General features: G+C 40.2%; 2 protein-coding genes across 3 annotated transcripts in view; both read left to right on the top strand.

Moving 5' to 3' along the window:
- The window catches only part of cd81a (CD81 molecule a), a 38,635-nt gene extending 35,019 nt beyond the window's left edge, over positions 1-3,616 (top strand). The window contains exon 8 of the mRNA XM_017703542.2: positions 1,229-3,616. Coding sequence (XP_017559031.1) covers positions 1,229-1,291 — 63 coding nt within the window. The 3' untranslated portion in view covers positions 1,292-3,616. The remainder of the gene's footprint in view (positions 1-1,228) is intronic.
- A 3,167-nt stretch (positions 3,617-6,783) lies between these two features.
- Positions 6,784-15,976, top strand: part of pkp3b (plakophilin 3b) — a 30,544-nt gene continuing 21,351 nt past the window's right edge. The window contains exons 1-2 of one of the 2 annotated variants that reach the window (XM_017703540.1): positions 6,784-6,983; positions 7,488-7,647. In XM_017703540.1, the coding sequence (XP_017559029.1) occupies positions 6,981-6,983; positions 7,488-7,647 (163 nt within the window). In that variant the 5' untranslated portion in view covers positions 6,784-6,980. Of the gene's footprint in view, positions 6,984-7,244; positions 7,648-15,976 lie in introns of those variants that run through there. The other variant, XM_017703539.2, reaches the window with a different exon arrangement.

Here is a 15,976-nt window from a genome sequence, read left to right as displayed (position 1 = left end):
CTGTCCCAAATTGTTGTGTTGGTGGCAGCCGGAAAAAATGCAGAGGCTTCACATGACTCACATGACTTCACATGAGGAAGCACATCTTAGCCTTCACCCTAGTGGTACTGGTAGTGTCATGTGACTGGAGGAGACCTTAGCTAGCGGGACATGAACTGGGCTGGAACTGGACATGACTAAATTGTTTTAGTCCATGCCCATGACATACTGTTTATGGACTTTTTTTTTTTCTCATTTCTTTATGATACCAAAATTGACTGTCATGCAGAATGCTGGGTAGGATGCCCCTCCTTTTCCCCATTATTCACTCACTAAAAAGTAATAAAAAATAAGAGACCAGGCATCTCTTAGCTGACATAACAGATTTGGCGATTGCTGCTTTCATCCAAGCATGTTCAGCTGTCCGATGACATTGCATGAGCGGCAGTTCGGGAAAAAGTGCAGTGGCTTTCTAAGTAGATACAAAATACAAACCTGTTTCTTTTTCAAGAAACAGATACATTTGCTGATCAGAGCTGTCTGAGAACTGCCTGGGTGTGTCAAAAGGGCCCACACACTCCAAGCTGATGGAGGAACTAGCCTTAACAAAGGCCTACAGTGAAAACACGGTTGTTTGACACCTCTCTTGTGAAGACTCCTATTCCGCTGATGCTACAGACTTTAACTGAATAGGTCACATTTATGAGTAGTGCTGAAAATATCGCAATACACAGTACTTTTACTGTGTACACGCAGTACACAGTTAGCTTTTGTTTGCTAATCGGCTTCCAGTTATGGTTTTGATAATGGATATGAGAGGAGCAAGGGGCAAGGGAGCCTTGTGATTTGAGACCCACTTCTCATTGAAAGGAGAGACATTCTGGTGAAGTACATTCAAATGTTCAAAAGTTATTGATGGGGATTCTTTTGAACATGCATGTTGTGTACCCAAAAGACTAACAATAAAGTAATTAGAAAGCAATGGATTTTTATTTTAGTTCTCTGGGGCTGACAGTAACTTTTACCTTTGTTGTCCTTTTAAATGAACCGAAATTATGTGCAGAAACAGATGGACTACAGTCTGCAATTGTTGATCTATGAATTATGAAAAAGATTACTCTGTAGACAAGGTAAATGTATCTAATAAAGTGGCCAGTGTTCTATGTCTTCATGTCTGTGAACTATTCATGTTTTCCCTCCACTTTTTTTTTCTCCATGCTAATATGGTTCTTTTGTTCTCTTCTGAAAGATCTTTGAGATGATCTTCAGCATGGTGCTTTGCTGTGGAATCCGAAACAGCCCTGTGTATTGAGAGCACGTTGGACAGAAGGGGCTGTGGGGGTGTGGCGTCTGAAGACACCAGCCAATGAAGTGAAGGGAAGCTATACTCCTGATTTAATTTTGTATCTTACCATAATTTTCCTAATGTAGTCTGTTTGTCTTATGGAACAAATATGATTTTATTTCCCTAGTGTGTTTTGTTGCTATGATACCATGATCCAGATTATGAATGTCACCATCTGCAGTTGTGTAGGCGGTGTTGTCTCATTGCCAGCTACTTAATGATAACCTTGACCTTGTACACAATGGCAGATAGTGACAGTAATTGCATGTACACACACACACACGTGCACCCACACGCACACTATTATAAACTCATTGGATATGTAAATCCTATCTGATTTCTGTAGACTTCCTGTATTAACAGTTAGGTGTATTACTATTACAATTTCTTTTATTCTTTTCATATGTATATGTAAAAAAACTGTATATATTTGCAGCTCTATATGACTTTCCAGCATGGATATTGTACTGAAGAGACCTTATTTTCCAAATGTACGCTTGTCTGTTTGAAGTCTATCACTAAGAAAAAGTGTTAGCAAGAAAAAGAGAAAGAAGGTCAGAACGTGAAACATACTGGAAATGAAAATGTCATGCTTGTACCTTGGTGTTAACCTCAGTACTTAATGCAGTGTGTAGCCTTGGCTTCCTCTGGGCCATGTGATATGGGTCAGCCAACTGCCAGCCTCATAGCCTTTGCAAGCATGCCCAAGTTCTGAGATCTTCACTAATGAATGAAGTCTGTTAGATGAAAGGAAGTCTTTACATGTCTTCTAATGTTCCCTTACTGGTATTTCCCTGCATGCTCTTCACAGAGGGTGGTTGGAAACCTGCAGAATCCCATGCTTAGCTTTTCCCTGCCTTCTGAACGCAGGCCATCCCCACACTCCGACTAACCCAAGCCATAGCGAGGTCTTATACACACCTCCCAGCCTTATTGACCGAATGTTCTAACCCATAAAAAAATCTAGACTGCATATTTAGAATGCCCTGTTGATTCCTAGGGGAATCTCCTACTCGTATATCGTACACTATCTTCTCTAGCCATTCGCTGGAATGCTAAGCTTTAGAAAAAAAAAGAAAAGTGAGGTTTTTTGTTTTGTTTTGTTTTTGTTTTTGTTTTTTTGTTTTTCTTCAAAATCCTGATAATGATGCCTCTTTGCCAAATCTAATGCTAGGAGTTGCTTGACAATGTAATGCCATAGCTGTAATGTGTCACGAATCACTCTACTGAATACTGTAAGGCTCTGATGTGTGAGTGTGTGTATGATGTGTTGACAGAGTCCTTTGGAAATGGTCTAGTTCAGTAGTCCCTAAAGCTCCTCCTGGAGATCTGCTTTCCTGCAGAGTTTAGTACTAACCTGTATCTAACATGCTGCCCCTGCCTCATACCTACACTGATGCATCTGATCAAGCCAATCAGGGACTTCTGAGGAGCTTAATTAGCTGGGGCAAGTGTGGCATATTATGGTTCGAACCACAGCACACAGGAAGGTAGGTGTCCAGGACAAGGGTTAGTGACCACTGCTGTAGTCCATTCAGGATCTGAGTCTGTCTTGAATAGCTCCGACTCAAAACCTCACTGCCACTCCTGGTGGCAGCAGCCGCTGTAATACCTCTGCTGTCCACTAGGTGTCACCCAAATGACATGTATTGGCCTAGTTTCCCAAGAGCATGATGGCAGAAACACTATAAAAGTAACTTTTGTTAACTGGTGTTTTAAACTCTTCGTTGTTTTTGGGAAACTCTTCCAGTATCGCTTTGGGGATAATGCACCTAAATGGTATTCAATATTTGATGATCATGCGCTCAGTTGACAATTCAGTTGACTCCATTTCACTTCAATCCAACACATACACATGCACACACCACACATGTTGTGTTTTCCTAAATGCAATCTGCAACCTCTGTCTTGTTAACACATAATGCCTATGCTGATATGCTGAGAAGTGTCTTGTAATATGTACAGCTATATATTATTGTACTAATGACTATGTAAAGGCGATGTATGCCTTTTATTGTGATATCTTTTTTTTCTGGTACTTTGTCAAAGTAAGAGAAAAGATGAGCAGAGATTTCAGTTAAAGTTTCAGTATTTTTGGATCCCCAAAATGAATTACATGAACTGAAACTATGGATTTATAATGGTCTTTTGCATTCACAGACCTTACATTTCCATTCAGCAGGAGCCAAACTGACAACTCTCACTCAAATCTCTGCCCTGACTCACCAATTATAGTTTTTGGTTCATTTTTGTTGCCCAAATACTTAGGGATTAAATGTATTTTACAAATAATACATTTGTTGTGTCATTTTTGGTGTCTGCTGAAATAACTGCATGCTGCTAGGATGTGTAAAGCCTGGACTAAGAATGAAATATTCACAACAAAACAGGAGAAAATGAGATAAAATATGATAGTCGGTTTACAATTATGTTTTTAGGCTGGTTTTCCTGGCAGGTATTAAGTCTAGTCCTCTGCTACATTTTCCTTTCATTGTACAGTTTTCATTCAAGGCTTTATCTTTGTACGGAAACTGACTCACAGGGCCAGTTTCCCAGGCAGGGGTTAAGCCACTCCCTAGACTACACAGCATTTTGATTTCTGATTGTCCAAAGGAAAATATACCAGGGCTTAATTTCTTTCTGGAAAACCATCCCATTATATCTTAAAGGGGAATTCCAGAGAGTTATTAAAAATTCTGCATAATCAAGTCATTAAGATATTGAATTGAAGTGAAATGCTTTGTTACAGAGAGACTTGACCAGTCAGAAATGTTCCCAGTGGTGATGTGAACCAGACAGCAAAAGCTTTTAATGCCTTTAAAAACCTGAAGAAGTTATTGCACAGCATGGTTATGAATATGCTGTCTGATGCCTGAGATGTTGTACACTAGCTTTGAGATAAGGCTTTGGCCTAAAACCTTTTAACAGCATTCATAGTGGAGTGGTACACACAGGGTATTATATGACAAAATAAACAGTGCTAACCAACATGACCAATGTCTGTCTTTGTGTGTGTGTGTGTGTGTGTGTGTGTGTGTGTGTGTGTGTGTGTGTGTGTGTGTGTGTGTGTGTGTGTATATCACACAAAGCCCCATTTCCAAAAAAGTTGGGATGCTGTGCAAAATGTAAATAAAATCAAAATACAATGATAGGCAAATCATGTAAACCATAATTTTAAAGAAAATTACTAAGACAACATAATATCAAATGTTGAAACTGAAATTCTATTGGTTTTTGAAAAATATGCCTATTTTTAATTTGATGCCAACAACACATTCTCAGTTTCAACATTTGTTGTCTTTGTACTATTTTCAATTAAATAAAGGGTTTAATTTACACGTCATTGCATTTAGTGTTTATTTTCATTTTGCACAGCATCCCAACTTTTATACGCACATACGCATACATTCTAGACTCACCACTAATTTATCATTATTACCAGTAAAACAGAGGACTTGCAGGTACACTGGTCATGTTGGATAGCACTGTATTATCATGAGCCCTGGTTTCTATAACCACCACTGTAAAAAAATACTATACATTTGTCAATGCACCATTTCACATCTCACACACTGAGAATATATGAACATTGTTTTATTGTATTATTTTGGGCGGTCATGAATAAAAATATTTCAAATGGAGTCCAAAAACAGTAACTCCAGGATGATCTGTCAAGATCTGAAGGCACAGAGGCTTTGGCCATTAGGTTAATATATTCTGAGCTTTTAAAGTGTTTACTGATATCAGAGGTGAGTATCTACACTATATTGCCAAAAGTATTTGCTCGTCTGCCTTCACATGTATATAAACTTGAGTGACATCCCATTCTTAATCCGTAGAGTTTAATATGATGCTGACCCACCCTTTGCAACTATAACAGCTTCAACGCCTAAACGCCTAAAAAACAACCCACACCATAATCCCCCCCTCCACCAAACTTTGCACTTGGCCCAATGCAGACAGACCAGTACCACTCTCCTGGCAACCACTAAACCCGGACTCGTCCATCGGATTCCCAGATGGAGGAGTGTGTTTCGTTATTCCAGAGAACACGTCTCCACTGCTCTAGAGTCCAGTGGTGGCACTTTACACCACTGCATTCAACGCTTAGCATTGTGCTTGGTGATGTAAGGCTTGGATGCAGCTGCTCGGCCTTGGAAACTCATTCCATGAAGCTCTCTACTCTGTTCTTGAGCTAATCTGAAGGTCATACGAAGTTTGGAGGTCTGTAGCGATTGACTCTGCAGAAAGTTGGCGACCTCTGCACACTATCCGCTGACCCGGCTCTGTCATTTTACGTGGCCTGCCACTTTGTGGCTGAAATACTGTTGTTCCCAGTCACTTCCACTTTGTTATAACACCACTTACAGTTGACTGTGGAATATTTAGTAGTGAGGAAATTTCACAGCTGGACTTGTTGCACAGGTGGCATCCTATCATGGTACCATGCTGGAATTCACGGAGCTCCTGAGAGAGACCCATTCTTTCACTAATGTTTGTTGAAGCAGTCTGCAGACCTAGGTGCTTGGTTTTATACACCTGTTGCCATGGAAGTGATTAGAGCACATGAATTCAATGCTTTGGATGGGGGGAGTGAATACTTTTGGAAATATAGTGTATGTTCACTTAATTGTATGTACAGATGTGATGAATTTTATTCTGCTGGTTCTGCTCCTGCACTGCTTTACTGTTTGTCACTTTAGAGCTTTAGAATTTTAGACAGATTCTGAAAGTAGTAAGAGGTTCTACTGAAGTTTAATTGATTTTTGACCATCACCTCTCTCTTTTTTGATTAGTATCAACAGTATTTCCATAAAGAAACCAAACTTTCACTTGAGCAGAGAGTTTGGCTGCTCTCTCCATCTCTGCTGAGACTGCACTTTTCATTTCTACAGAAGAGCTTGCTCTGAGGCAAACTTTCACCCTCAAGTGAACTCCAATGAGACTGATTCTTATGAAACGATTATTCAGGCTTGTGAATCATATTAAAGGGTTTGTAAGGAATGGCGAATGGTCACGGCTTCAGTGACTTGCTGCATTGATGGGTTGGGTGTGTCTGAACTCGGAGTTGAGTACGGGGTCCACTTAGCAGCCCTTTATCCTGAACAAAGACCTCTTTCTTCTGCTTTGGGACAGATAATGCATCAGAACTGCGGGAAATGAAGGGCATTTCATGGAAGACATCAAAACACTAAGTTTTGGCGTTGAAGGGCGCATGAACGACATTGGGAAACTCGTATTAAGCGTTGAAACATTACAGTGATATGAGTCTTATGCCAAACCCTTGTTTTGCAGTATTTTTCTGCCTGACTTTCCATGATTTCCCATCCCCACCTTGGGGTGGAGTTTTTCTGCAGAGTTTGACTCCTTTTTCTGACGTATTTCTGTCTCTCCACCCCCCCCCCCCACCCCCCCACTTTTATGTTCTGGCATTAATAATAGAAGGATATGAAGGGGAGATGAGGTAAAGCTCTGCTGGGTGGAGTGTCTCTGAGTTTATAAATTTCGGTTATTCTCGCCCCTTTGACAAATCAGCTCAGACAAAAAGGAAGAGAAACTAAGCAGCGAAAAACTGGAGAAAGGAGCACGGAAAAAGGAGAAGAAAGTTTCGTTCTTAGACTCAAGAGAAGAAGAAAAGAGACGCAAGTGTTCTGTAATGGTGGGTGCTAAGAAACTAGGCTGCTTGCTGTGAACATAGTTTTAAGTTCTAAAATGTTCTCCTAAGTGTGTTGTTAAGGTTACATTAGCCTGCTGAGGACAGTCATCGCAGTTCACGTAAGTATGAAAGGCTTCCGTTACTGAATAACCGCATTGTGTAAAGTTATCTGAGTTTGAGATAAGTCTATGGAGGGCGGAGGTCACGCCCACTCTCCACCCAAGCCCCGCCCACACGCTGCTCTGTCTCTCTGTGCTGTTGATGGCAATAACTAGAGCTGCAGGCGCGAAGGCAGAGCTCGCTGCTTTCTGCTCGACTCTGTTTCAGTGTGGTGATATTAGCTTGGCGCAGATTTCCTTCGCTGCTTGTTTTTCTTACCGAGGGAAACTGTTTTGCTTCACGGATATTTTTTTTGCTTTTGTTGCCGCGGAGTATTTTGGGAGTGCATCGAGTTTCATCAGTTAAACGATGAGCGCCACTGAGGGCCTCTTTTTCTCCGCCTTACAGCCCCCCACGTCGGTCACCACTTACGCAGTGCCGTCCGACCAGCAGCTCGGCGCGGATCAGCTGACCAGAGCCAAGCGGGTCCAGCAGCAGGTCCAGCAGCGGTTGGCCGAAAAGGCTGCGTCCATACCGCGGCTAGCTGGAGCTCAGTCCCCCAGCACAGGTATGGCACACGGGGGGCCACATGTGTAGATACAGGCAAAAATCTGTCAGTTCAGCTGCAGCTCCTCATAATATCCTAATATCCTGGACACTACTAAATCTGAAAAATTGTATTACTCTTTATTGGCAGAATATTGTTAGACAGCACACATACTGGCAATAATGAAGCTGTTTGACTCTTAACCCATTTGTGCCCCCATATTCCATCTGATTCCAAAAAATGAAAGTTTCACAAAGTTATAATTAAATAAATAGTTAAGCAAAAAATCTAAATTGGTCAGCTTCCAGCTTACACCAGATGTAGACAATGAGCCAAGACATGTTTGGTGTCCAGAGTTTGCTTATTTAGTTTAGTGCTGGTGCTTCAAAGCTAATGTTGCTAACAAACCCTAGGACTCAATAGTCACCCAAATGTTTTCAGTTAACATATCCCAAAAGTTACCTCAATTTGCTTAAACTGCATCCGGGTTTCGTTAAGCTTGCACAGACTGTGTAGCTTCAAGCACAGGGTGACACTGTAAGCTATAGAATGAATTAAACTTCACCGTTTATCTGAAGTGTTGACCGTGTATCTATGCACACTTGCTCCAGCTCTAAACTAAAGAAGCTAAATTTGGACAGCAATCATGTCTTGGCTGATCAACCACATCTAGTGTAAGTGGACAGTTGTGTGAATATGATTTTTCGCAGAACCGCTCCTTCAGTGCATCGTGCTCACAGATCTAGTGTTGTACTTCTGCTTTTACTGCGTGTTGTTCAAATCTCAGGTTTGAAACTCAAGGTTTAATGCACAGAATATGGAAAATCGGATCTCAAAGTCAGAACTGAAAATCATAACAAACCTCAAGATACACATTGTTACAGCCCTACCAGTTATTAAACAGGGTCAACTTTTATTTTCCCCAAATCTATGAAACTATAGCAGAAAATTGGTGATGAAAGTGTTGAAGCTTTTATGTATGTTGATCATCATCATGACACTGGATGTTCATTTATCTTTGAGGTTATTGTATTGCTCTCATAACACACCCATGCACCTCTGCAGCATTCAAAGCTCCAATATGAGGGAGCATATGTATCGGATTAGTACAGACAGGTAGTGTCTCTATATAGCAGACATATCAGCTAGGTAAACAAGACACTTTTCCTGTGTCTATATGCTATAATATTCCCATTGTGTCACAGGCTGCATTGTTTGCTGTACAAATATTTGAGGAAAGGTCCCAGTCACAAAGAGAATGTGGGAAAGCAGGTGAGAGTACTTTTAGGTGATGAGGTTTACTTGATATTTAATCCAGAACATCAGGAAATATCAGACAATGTTGGAGAGAAGCCATGCTTAGCCTTACTACTTTGCTTTGATGCTGCTATTTCAGCTGCTTTTCTCTGTGGCTAGTGGTCATAAAGTATGTAAGAATAGGAGTGCATTTTCTTTTCATAGATGGAGCTCTGAATGCATCATCCAACTATCACTAGTGCAGATAACCATGCTTATAAGTTATTAATGTGATTACAAGATGGTTATTGCAAAGCTTTTGGTACGAATGTTAATTAGCTTCCGCAATTGCAGCTCCCAGTAGACTTCGGTCATTTTGTTTGGAAAAGGAAGCATCATAAATGTGTGATTATTGAGCCTGTTGGGAAAATATCATGTTTTATGGGTGTGTAGACCACAGTGTGGTGATAATATGTAGCCTGTTTAAGCTTCAGAAAGGAAGTTTCCACAGTTTGTTTAGTTTAGAGACCTGTTTGTTTAGTGTATAGCACTTTCTGATCATTTTTCTCAGGATGTACAACACTGCAAAATTCAGAGAGCATCCTTCAATTAGTATTAGCATTAAAAGATATATAGAATATGGGACAATCAGACAAGGCCTGATAGACTAACAACACTCCCACTACCAGATAAACAGCATCTATAGCTTTCATCTTCGAGAGAGAGGAGGAAATCAAACTTCACTCTTGCTTCAGATCTGAAAAATTCCGCTGGTATTTCTGTCCATGAAAGCAAGTCTCATGGACGGAGTGGAAGCTATAATAAAGGCAAACCATGGACACGGTAAATACTGAAATACTGAAAAAAAGGCTTCTGTGTAATTTTGTTTTATTTATTTTCAGTTTTTTTCCCCCTGCAGTTAATAATAACAACTTGTAGTTAATGGATGTTTTGACTGGAAATGGAGTAAAGCAGGGGTGGTCTCTGACTTTTGCACAGTACTATATTTTAGATTAGTTGCATTTATTATTAGAAAACATGTTGAGTAAGGATTATTTCTTTGGAGCTTTACGAATGAAAATTTTTAAAATGGGTTGCGTAGAACACTAATTCAGTCTATTAGGTCACAGAGTAGTCAGTGTGTGTGTGTGTGTGTGTGTGGGTGCGTGGGTGTGTGTGTGTGGTGCCTATTGGACAGGTATGAGGTATCACTTACCTCTTTCTGGCTCAAAGATGGAAATTAGGTCACTCCTGACCCATTGATGACGCTCCTCCTTTACACACACACACACACACACACACACATACACACACACACACACACACACATACACACACACACACACACACACACAGTGTGCACCTTTACCTGCTGCAACAGAAGACAAAGCAACTGATAAGTGTTTGTGGGAGATTTACCTCTGTGTAAGCAGATACATTTATCAGTGTTCGGTATAGCTTTTTAGGGTCTAATAGCTAAAGGAATTTGACCTTTACCTAACATTTGACCTTTAACCCCATTTCCTGACATTTATCTCAGCTTTTCTCAAGACCACAAAAGCAGAACAAAACTTCAGCCTTGTAGATTTAGAACATTGCCCCTGGTCTGCAGGATTGAAGTCAGTGAGTCAAGTCAAGTCACAGTTAATTTATATAGCACTTTTTACAACAGGCAATAACAAAGAAACTCTACAGAGAACTCCAGGCCTCCATGAACAAGCCAGTGGAGACAGTGGCAAGGAAAACTCCCTAAGCGCAAGAGGAAGAAACCTTGAGAGATTCAAAAGGGGACCCCATCCTCCTCTTGTCGACACCGGATAGCAAAACAATGGTTCAGTGTGGCTATCCGGTGTAGTCAGTTTACAGGAAGAGCACAGATTAAGCTGGAAAAGCTCGCCTCATTATCTATAATGCAATACTGCAGTGAGTGTCCACAGTAGATGAGATTAGCATGTAGTAAATCTGTGATGCTCTTCATCAGATCAATAGTCTAAGTTGCAATATTGTCCTAGATTTCAGATTTATTTCCAGAAATAGTTCATCATAATATCATCATGTTTCATGATAGCTAGTTCTGCATAGTAAGTTCACCATCGTAATGTATTTAAAAAATACCACAGTATCATATATCACGTAAGAATATATGCTCAGAAAATCGTGCTAACAAAATTCATCAGGATATTGATAAAACATCCTCATATTGCCTGTTTAACCACATTTTAAACCAGTATTCGATGACGTATGTATTGTACTATGGAAGAACAGAATATTCAGGAAACACTGAACTACTGATTTTTCATTTTACTGCATTTGTAACACTCTACACATGAAAGCTGTTGCACTGAAAGCGGCTGCAGCACCAACTGTAAAGCCCAATCTGCCTTTAGAGCCATTAGTCTGTCGTAGCGAAATGCTGACACACAGTTTCCCCCTTCATATGACACAGTTTATTGTTTCTCCCCCCAAATTGCACAAACCTATTTTTTCTCTGCTGATTTTCAGTTGAGAAGCCATCAAAGCTGAGATAAGCTTGTTTTTTGCCTTAAGTATTCAAACTCAAGTAAGCTGTGCTCAGCCATTGTGGTCATTGCTGTTGCCTTTGTGGAAGCGGCATAATGCAAATCCAGCAGGAAAAACATGGACATTTGAAAAGAGCCTTAGTGTTGGCTTCATAATTAGCATATGTTTCCTGAACTCCTTACAAAGTAATAACTATAATAATAGCAATGGAGTCACCAAGATACAATTTAAACTTACATTCAGATGTTCTTATTTTTGATGATATAGTGGTTTTGGATTTTATCCTCAGCTATTGTATTGTGAAGATTTTGCAACATTTTTAGCTGTAAATATTCCCAAAAACAGAGTACCGTTAGGTACTTTTAATACAAATCTTGAACAGGTTCCAAAAAACATGAAACTGGAAAGAGTGGCCATTGGAAAATGCATAGTTATATTTTTTTGTTGCCATGTTTCATTTGTCTGCAATGGTAATTAGTGAATATAGTTCCAATTTCTACATTTTGTATATCTTTATAATTTTTTTTGTACATGAAAAATATTGGATATCAGAATCTCTACCAATCCCATATTGGTGCAACCCCTGCTTAAAATCAGACCAAAGGAAATGTTGCATGAAAAAAGACAGAAATGAGATTTTCAGAAAGAAAGCTTTGTTTTTTGAATAATCTTTTGCCTTTGTTATTAATAGTAGAGCTTTGTTCTGGTCACAATTATCCTTTTTCCCAGAAATAGGCTTAGCATGACGTGTTTGGTGGGTGGTTCTCCTGAATCAAAAACTCCTGCCTCAGTGAGATTCCTGCCACATCATCCGAAGCGTGTTATCAGTGGACTTCTATTTTAGATTGAGGCTTAAGCAGGAAAGTGTGTGGCTGTGTGAGCTGTCTGAATAGGCATGCTGTGATACAGAAGGGCCTGGTATGAGGCAGTGCTCGCTTACATTCATCAGGCAACTGTGACTTTGAGACTTTGCTATTTAGCTGTCAGTAGGATTTATTATTCAATTTCTAGCTTTACTAGCGCAACTTCCAGAGAATTTCTCGTTGTGTTGCTCTTAATTACTCTTTGGCTCATTTGGATAGTGATTTTCACAACTGACAATAAGGAACTCCCTGATGACATTCAGCAGCGTTCTGGGCCTGTTGTGAATCTGAAAGTCTGTTGAGAACAGTCAGTTCAACCACTCAGGCATGTGAAAGTCTTAGTAACACCAGCAGATGGAGTTTAATTCAGAACTGTTTACAAAATCGCAGAATGATACTCATTCTCAAGAATTACTGGTAAATGAACTGCAACCAAACCTTTTGCAACACTCATATATCCTTTCAAGAATAAGAATTCCTAAGCGGTACATGGTTTGGAGTACAGTCCGGGAAATATGTTTTCCATTCTGTGGAAATTCTGTTCTCCACTCTTGCACAAACATGATTCATTAAGGAACCATACATTAAAAGGTTCTTAAGGAACCAAGGTGGTTCCTCTATGACATTGACCCTTTGGTCACCTTTATTTTGAAAAGTGCATTGTAACTGTGATGGCATTGTTACCGTATAGTATTGGTTGACTGAAAACATGGTGTTTGAAATATTCCAGATCCGTCCAAGAATGTGAGAGACCATAGCACACCCTAGCACTGATTGTAGAGATTAGTTCGGCTGAAGGGCTTCCACTTTAGTGGACTGAAAAACAGAAGATGAGCTGCTCGTAAACTTCTGATCAGTGTGCCCTGGTCATGCAAAGGCATTTTGAGGAGGACCAGATGTTTCAATTTGAGTAGAAAGCTGCTTCTGAGCAGACCCATGTCCTATGCCTTATCCTCATCTTGGGGATTTAGCTTTTAATAAAAGGTAGAATCTACCAGCCGACCTTACCTTCCTAATAAGTCTTGAAGGAGACGTGATGTTCCAGTGCACTTAAGAGCAACTGGCAGTGAAATAAAGCTAAAATTAGGCACTGAAGGTAGCTCACTGATAACTTCAGCAGTGCATCAATTTGAATTCCTTTTGATTTTACTGCATCCAGTAGTCCTGTCACGAATATTTGAGATGAACATAATTAATTAAGCTGACTGCAGATATTTTTCACAGCCATTAGCTGTGTTATCTGTCATATTATGCTGCAGAAAACAAAATTGAGTATGTTGGGTTGAGGCAAATATATATAATTCAAAGAAAGCAGTAAATGCATTCACTGAGACACATGTGGCTTAGGGAAACCAAAATATATAACGTCTAACATGTTGAGAGGAACATGCTGAATAATCTTTGTTTATTTGTTAGCTGGGTTTTAACAAATCTGAAACCACAGATACACAGAGACCCAAACCACGATATAAACATCCATGGTGTCAGAAGACTGACCTGCGATATCCCCTCCCTCAACCCCAACCCACTGCTACTGCTGGTGATGCAGCCTGCGGAGCTGTTTAGTAATGTAACAAAACTATTTTTTTTTTAATTTAAAATACACATAAATCATGAAATTATAATTTATTTAAGGTTAGGGCAAGCTATATGTTCTTTATTATGTTCCAAATTGTTGTTAATTTAATAAAACACAGACACCCCCCCCTTTTTTTTTCTTATTCACCCCACAAAAAAAGGTCTGAATTGAACCGTGGGTTTGGAGAAGTGCTACATCCTTATTTGTTAGCTATGTAGCTAATTGTTACATTTTCAACATCACTCTCCTTTTCAACATCACTCTCCATGAGAAAAGTAGTAACAGGCTGGGGAAACTATAAAACACCCAATTCCCTCAACTTATCAATGCCCTTAATTCTAACGTCTTTCTTAACAGACTGTCTAGCTATTTGAACTCCATAATATGCTGCTATGTCCAGTAAGTCATCCTTGTGACACTTCTCGATTACCTCCAGGCTACGTGAAGCAAAGAACAATTGGAAGTCAAAGGTTGCCATACTGTACACATACATAAAGTTAGAACACCAGTGCCAGGCCACTCACAAGCACCATGGGACAGGTCATTAATTTGATGATCTATGAACAATTTATCAGTGATCTATCAGTGATCTATCAGTGATCTATCCCGGATGAGCCCCCAAATGTTACGTTCCCACAAAAGGCTGCAGTCCAGGGGAGAGTGTGGGGACAGTAATGTGTGGTGTGAGCAGGTGGAGATGGCCAACCAGTGAGGAAACCAGAGGATATAGAAAACAGATTTAATTCAAGGACATCCACAGTCATACACAACGCTATACAATGGACACAAATGTTTACAAAACACCAAGACAACAAATTATGACGTTGAAGAACTGGACCAGCCTTGGGGAGAACACAGAGGGCACCAAAGAAAAGAAAATAACAAAAGAACTACACTAGCCTGTATTTGTGTATCTTGTCTAGCTAGTGGAAATAAGGGGGTGGTACCCGCCTCTAAACTAGTGTGTCTAGACACTTAGACTACCTGCGTGTGGCAGTGTAAGTGTGCGCATGTTCTAGACTGTACTTCCTCCCAGGAGGAAACCAGCTCAAACACAGTGGACACAGGAGACAGTAACAACAACCAGCAAAAACCAGCACCAAACGGTTAACAACGACAACAGCAATACATGTAACAGCAAAGAGCTAAACTGAGACACAGAAGACTTCACAAAACAGCGATATTTCATCAAGCACCACAGTGTGAACACAACAAGCGAGCCGAAGGCTTCTGAGCAAGTGCAGCTTTTAAACACAAAGTCCCGCCCCTCTCTTGGTCCGGACGCGCCCTCTGATTGGCCAGTAAGTGACGAGAGCGTGACGAGGATGATGAATGACACCCCGATCCACCTATAAGGTGATAGATAGACTAAAAGAAAGAAAGTGTCTAACATCCAATGTTGTCTACTAAGTAAACATAGCTAGCATATAAGATGGCTCATCAGCCAATTTGGCAACATTAGTTTTGTATTTTAGTACAACCCCAATTCCAATGAAGTTGGGACGTTGTGTAAAACATAAATAAAAACATAATACGATGATTTGCTAATCCTTTTCAACCTATATTCAGTTGAATACACTACAAAGACAAGATATTTAATGCTCAAACAGATAAACCTTATTGTTTTTTGCAAATATTCACTCGTTTTGAATTTGATGCCTGCAACACGTTCCAAAGAAGCTCATCACCTTTCCTTTTAACAACACTCAATAAGTGTTTGGGAACTGAGGACACTAATTGTTGAAGCTTTGTAGGTGGAATTCTTTCCCATTCTTGCTTGATGTACAACATCAGTTACTCAACAGTCCGGGGTCTCCATTGTCGTATTTTGCGCTTCATAATGTGCCACACATTTTCAATGCGAGACAGGTCTGGACTGCAGGCAGGTCAGTCTAGTACCCGCACTCTTTTACTACGAAGCCATGGTGTTGTAACACGTGCAGAATGTGGCTTGGCATTGTCTTGCTGAAATAAGCAGGACATCCCTGATAAAGACGTTGCTTGGATGGCAGCATATGTTGCTCCAGGCCCCCATGAACAAGCCAGTGGAGACAGTGGCAAGGAAAACTCCCTAAGCGCAAGAGGAAGAAACCTTGAGAGATTCAAAAGGGGACCCCATCCTCCTCTTGTCGACACCGGATAGCAAAACATA

The sequence above is a fragment of the Pygocentrus nattereri genome, chromosome 25 (assembly GCF_015220715.1).
Source record: "Pygocentrus nattereri isolate fPygNat1 chromosome 25, fPygNat1.pri, whole genome shotgun sequence".
Lineage (NCBI taxonomy): Eukaryota > Metazoa > Chordata > Actinopteri > Characiformes > Serrasalmidae > Pygocentrus > Pygocentrus nattereri.
The sequence above is the reverse complement of the archived record's forward strand: the minus strand, read 5'-3'. Positions and strand labels throughout refer to the sequence as shown.